Source organism: Ictidomys tridecemlineatus, chromosome 1 (assembly GCF_052094955.1).
Source record: "Ictidomys tridecemlineatus isolate mIctTri1 chromosome 1, mIctTri1.hap1, whole genome shotgun sequence".
In the NCBI taxonomy this organism is placed as follows: domain Eukaryota; kingdom Metazoa; phylum Chordata; class Mammalia; order Rodentia; family Sciuridae; genus Ictidomys; species Ictidomys tridecemlineatus.
Genome location: NC_135477.1, coordinates 222,198,351 through 222,203,662, shown reverse-complemented (window position 1 = coordinate 222,203,662; position 5,312 = coordinate 222,198,351). Strand labels below are relative to the sequence as shown.

General features: G+C 40.9%; 1 protein-coding gene across 1 annotated transcript; it reads left to right on the top strand.

Annotated features, from left to right (window-relative positions):
• Positions 1 to 1,134: 1,134 nt before the first annotated feature.
• Positions 1,135 to 2,582, top strand: Hspb3 (heat shock protein family B (small) member 3). Its single transcript, XM_005319638.5, has one exon. The coding sequence runs from the start codon at positions 1,532 to 1,534 to the stop codon at positions 1,988 to 1,990; it is 459 nt and encodes a 152-aa protein (XP_005319695.1). The 5' UTR covers positions 1,135 to 1,531; the 3' UTR covers positions 1,991 to 2,582.
• Positions 2,583 to 5,312: the final 2,730 nt, after the last annotated feature.

Genomic DNA, 5,312 nt, shown 5'->3' with positions numbered 1-5,312 from the left:
TCATAGAAAAGGGACTTGCAAAGAGCCCGAGGAAGTGACAAGGGTATTCATGGGACAGAAAGGAGGCAAGTGAGGCTGAAGGGTGAGGTAGGGGAGGAGGTCAGCAGGGACCAGATAGCAGGGGCCAGAGAATTCTTGAAGGCCATGGAAAGACTTTGGAAAGTTTTTTTTTTTTTTGAACTTTAAAGCAAGATGACCTTCTTGGAAGCTCTAGAACACATGGAGGATTACTAGGAGGACACAAGATGGAGACTGTAGACTCTCAGAGAGATTCTATTTATATAAGCAAACACAGACCCCTGTACTGGGGATTGAACCCAGGGGTGTTGTACCATTCAGCTATATTCAGCCTTTTTATTTTTTATTTTGAGATAAGTTCCCACTGTTTGATGAGGGCCTCCCCAAATTGCTGAGGCCGACTTTGAATTTGGGAGCCTCCTGCCTCAGTTTTGGATTATAGTTGTGCACCATGGCAAAGTTTGACTTTTAAAACAAGTACAAATAATAGCACATTATATGCTGCTCTGGACTTTTCTTTTTTGCTTAACTTGGAAATCCTTCTACAGCAGTGGATTAAGGGCTGTCTCCTTTTATGTAAGAAAGGTTAACATAAAGAGTGTTCAGAAATTATATATAATTTATTTTGACCACTTAGTTATAGCAGAGCAGCAACTAGATTGATCCTTAGTTTTCTGGACTTTAATATAAAAAAGTTCAAATCTATGACACTTTTTTTCTTCCTTTTGGCTTTATGTTCATCACTGATTTCCCATTCTATGCTCCTCTGCCCCTCCTTAAATTTAACACTTACATAGCTTAGTCAACTGATCTCATTTTTGGTGAATCAAATGTTTTAAAAAAAAAACCCAGATGATATGGCACACAGATGTCCCTTAAACACAAAAGAGTAAATGATGAAAGAAATTATGTGTAATACTGAGGATTGAGAGTTTTGAATACTTGAGATGTGTGTGTGTGTGTGTGTGTGTGTGTGTGTGTGTGTGTGTGAGTTTCTCCTTAATCATAGCTGCAGCCTTCTCTCCCCAGCTCTGGATTGGGTGGCTAGGGAGAGGCAGTATTAGCTCATTTGATAAGATGAGTGCTCATCTCTGGACTGTTCTAAGAAACCCTATTCCCTTCAATCACTGAAGTCCCCAAGGCGAAAGCGCTCACCCAGATCTTTTTCAAATGCCCCTTTGGAGTCCCACTTTCTCTTGAAGTAAGCAAGGCAGACACATTTGCCAAGGATAACTGAGACTGTAAGAGCAGCCCTTGACTGGGCAGCTTGTGCAGGCTGCTGTGTGGCTAAATGCAACTCGGAAACATGCCCTATAAATAGCCCTTCATTGTCAGCCTGTGTGAAAAGACAAGAGTGAGTGTGCGTGGTCTGATTCAGGCCTAATGAAGTGGTTTCCTCTGGGCAGAGCTATAAACCCAGTAGCTGCTCTGTCTGGGAATCTAGTCAGAAGGCAACTGCAAGCGTTCACCACTCTCTGAAGGGAAGCTCTTCCATGCTGGCTTTGCCTCCACTATGGCAAAAATCATTTTGAGGCATCTCATAGAAACTCCAGTGCGTTACCAGGAGGAGTTTGAAGCTCGGGGTTTGGAAGACTGCAGACTGGATCATGCTCTATATGCACTGCCTGGGCCAACCATCGTGGACCTGAGAAAAGTCAGAGCCGTGCCGCAATCTCTTCCAGTGGACTCAGCAACCACAGAGACGCCACCCCAAGAAGGCAAATCCCGCTTTCAAATTCTGCTGGATGTGGTCCAGTTCCTCCCCGAAGATATCATCATTCAGACCTTCGAGGGCTGGCTGCTGATTAAAGCTCAACATGGAACCAGAATGGATGAGCATGGTTTCATCTCACGAAGCTTCACCCGACAGTACAAACTGCCAGATGGCGTTGAAACCAAAGATTTGTCTGCCATCCTCTGTCATGATGGAATTCTGGTGGTGGAAGTAAAGGATCCGCTTGAGACTAAGTGAAACCTTATCGGGGTTCCTGATCCTAGGATATGAGGAAGATGTTCTATGGATGGTACCACCGGAATTTTTGTGTTACCCACGTTTGAAATAATTTGCTATGACTTTTATGAAGGTTAAAAATATATACATAGTTCCTGGTATGTTGAAGATGTTTTTATTATTCTTATGCCGAAAGAGAAATTGTTAAATATGTTTGTGCAGTTCAAACTGATGGTATTCTTACAAGGAAAACATTGAACCTTTAGGAGACTGTACATTGATACTAGAGAAGTCTCAGAATTGTTTCTTAATGACTCCAACAATGCTAGACAGGCTATGTTTTTATAATTCATGGCAAAGAGTGTTCTCACTTAAGGAATCCTTTTCCATTTTGTGAAGATTTTTATACTGCTAAAAAGAGTTGTGATTCCCTTCACTTGATAGGCTTTTCTTTTCAGTGAATTTTAATTAAAGTGGAGTTTTATAAATATGGAGTGTGAAAGTTAAAATACAGCACTTGGAAACTGAGTGTGAAATTTATTTATGATTCATGATAGTTGTTACTGCCTTAAATATCAGTTGGAAAATCCAAATAAAAGTATTATTCTTAAAATTTTTCAGATATCTTATTTTTAAAAGTTCGAATATGTACCTTATTCATTTTTTTTCTAAGCCAAACTGGATCCTATCTGGAGTTTTATTTTTTGAGTTGTGTGTGGATACCTATAAAATACTAATAAGATAGATATTAACACATATTGTATTCTTATTAACTTTAGGCAAATATGTTCAGCTACTGAATTCAATATATTTTAAATCTTGCTATTAAGAATCAACTTAAAATTTTAGATTGTAGAAGACAGCACAGTGTAATGCATCTGTTATCTCTGTCTAATCCTTAGCTTTAAATAGCCTGGCAACTAGTGGAAGCCAGGACACCTGACCTTGCACCAAGCCTCTGAGTTTACACAGTGCCTCTGTTGATTGGTGCTTATGTTCTCCCTAACTGCTGCTTTGGCTCAAGGTTGAGACCTTGGTAGAGATTAAGAATTTGCATTAGGAATATTGGCTTCAGCTGCTGGCCTGTGACATTCCAAAGATTTGCTATCTCATTCTGTACATACTGAATATGTCTTCAGAGGAAGTAGCTGCTTTTCTTTTATTGGCACTGAATGTGAGCTGACAGTGAGCCTGAGGCTGGTGCTAAGAATAGAAGAGGAACGCAGGGTGTGGATGACACCAGGGTCAGTGCAGATGGCAGACAGTGTGGCTGTGCTTATTCTTCCACATTGCTTCCTTTGTATTTCAGGTTGAACGGGAAAGACACAAAGCAAAAGAAAAACGAACCAAAAGTAATGGAAAAAAAAAATCTAAGAGGGATGTTTGTTGACTGTTCAAGTAAATTGAAAGGGGTTTGAAGTGATAGGTTTGTAGGAGCCTAATGCTATACACTGAGGTTTGTGCATCCAACTCTAGGATAAGAAATTTTGTTTAGACAAAGTGAATGAATGTCACAGATTAGCTTTTGCCACATAAGTAAGTAAATAGCAATCACAGGACTCCAGACCTACCAATTAGGACAGGGATACCATGTGTCCCATATGAAATTATTACTATTTGGCATCAGAATAGTGTGACACAAACTAGTGCTTTTAGAAACAAACAACAGAAATATTCTTTCATTTTGTCTTGATCTTCCCCTGGATAAGATTCAATTTCTGGGGAATTTCAGGGAGTGAAATTCTTACCATGAGGAGAAATTGATAGGATATATTTTCTTTAAAAAATAAACACATCTCCAATTAGTATTTCCTTTTTCTAAGACAAATTTTAAAGGCACACAGAGCCATTTTATTTATAAAATGCATCAGATATTATAGAAAATAAAAAACACTTATTCTTCTATGACCATGAGATAGCTATTTAAACTATCTAGTTCACCGTTCCTTAATCCTTTTTTTGCAAAATTGGTATTTACATGAAGTCTAATGTCCTGATTATACTGGTTATTGTCTGTTTCCCTCCCTACTCCCACCAACCCAAACCCAATCTCTGTCCCCTTCCCAGCCCCACTCCCAGCCCAACCAGACTGACACCAAGGGGCCACATAATTGAAGTTTGTGACTTGTTTTAGCCACTGAGAGGCACTGACTGGAGATGAGATTGGAAGGAGACTTGTGGGCAGGATAGGGGCATTTCTTCCTCTATTCCCAACCTGCTGCAGACTGGGGCTCTGGCAGGGCTTTGTCCTTCCACAAACGACAGCCCCAGGGCTCCAGTTCTTACTGGGCCCCAGCATTGAACACTCTTTCTCTCTTTCAGTGGGAGGGGTGGCTTTCTGCTTTATTGTCCCTGGTGCTGCACCATCTCTGTTGATTCCCCTTGTTCTGTCCATTCCCTCTTCATTGAAGTCCCTCCATGAATGGAATTTTGTTTCCTGCCAGAACCCTGCTTGCTTGACATCTTAAGTGATTAAAATGAAGAAGAAGAAGGAGAAGGAGAAGAAGAAAAAGAAGAAGGAGAAGGAGAAAATTAAAACTAATGCATCATTTTTTTTTTAACTACCAAACACTGATTTGTAATGCTATTCACTATTCCAACATGGATAAATGGTATTATCATTTAACCATTCTTTATCACTCTTGGTCCCAACAGGAAACAGATGGCGCTCTCAAATTGAAAGAAGTCAACAGGGTTTATTTATAAAGAGACTAATTACAAAGGAATGAGCAGAGCTTAGAAGAGTTGCAAAGGATGTAAGCTAAGGGTGGCAGTGTGCAGTTGTGTCCCCTAGGGATCAGAGGAGGAAGGAGTTCTTAGATATCAAGACCAGCTATGACTTTCATTTGAGGGATACAACTAGCCAAAGGTGACCTTTCCTGGGGAAAATAAACACTTTCTCCCTCCAACCTCCTACTAGAGCCCCCCATTGCCTGAGCCTAACTGGTAGCCAGAGGGCAGGGAGCCTGTTGATACAGTTCAGTAGCCTTCCAGGGCAGAGGGAAAGTGGAGGGTGACTCTGGGACCAGGGGGTAGGGGAAAATATCCAGCACCCCAATAAAACCAATCCTGTTGTCCTAGTTTGGCCTTAGAAACCTTTTCTCCACAGTAGACCCGAGACAGGATTGGAAGGCTGACATTTTACCTGGGAAGTACAAGCCCAGGTGTGGAAATAGGGGAAATAAGGCAAGAAAAGTAAGAGAAGCCCCAAAAGCTAAATGAGTTTTGGCAAGGCTAGTGATTGACTCGGCACATGGAACTGCTCCAGGTGACTTCACTTCATTCTGAAAAATCTTGGAGCAGTCCACAGGGGAATTAAGAAGAGGGAATCTATTCACCTGGT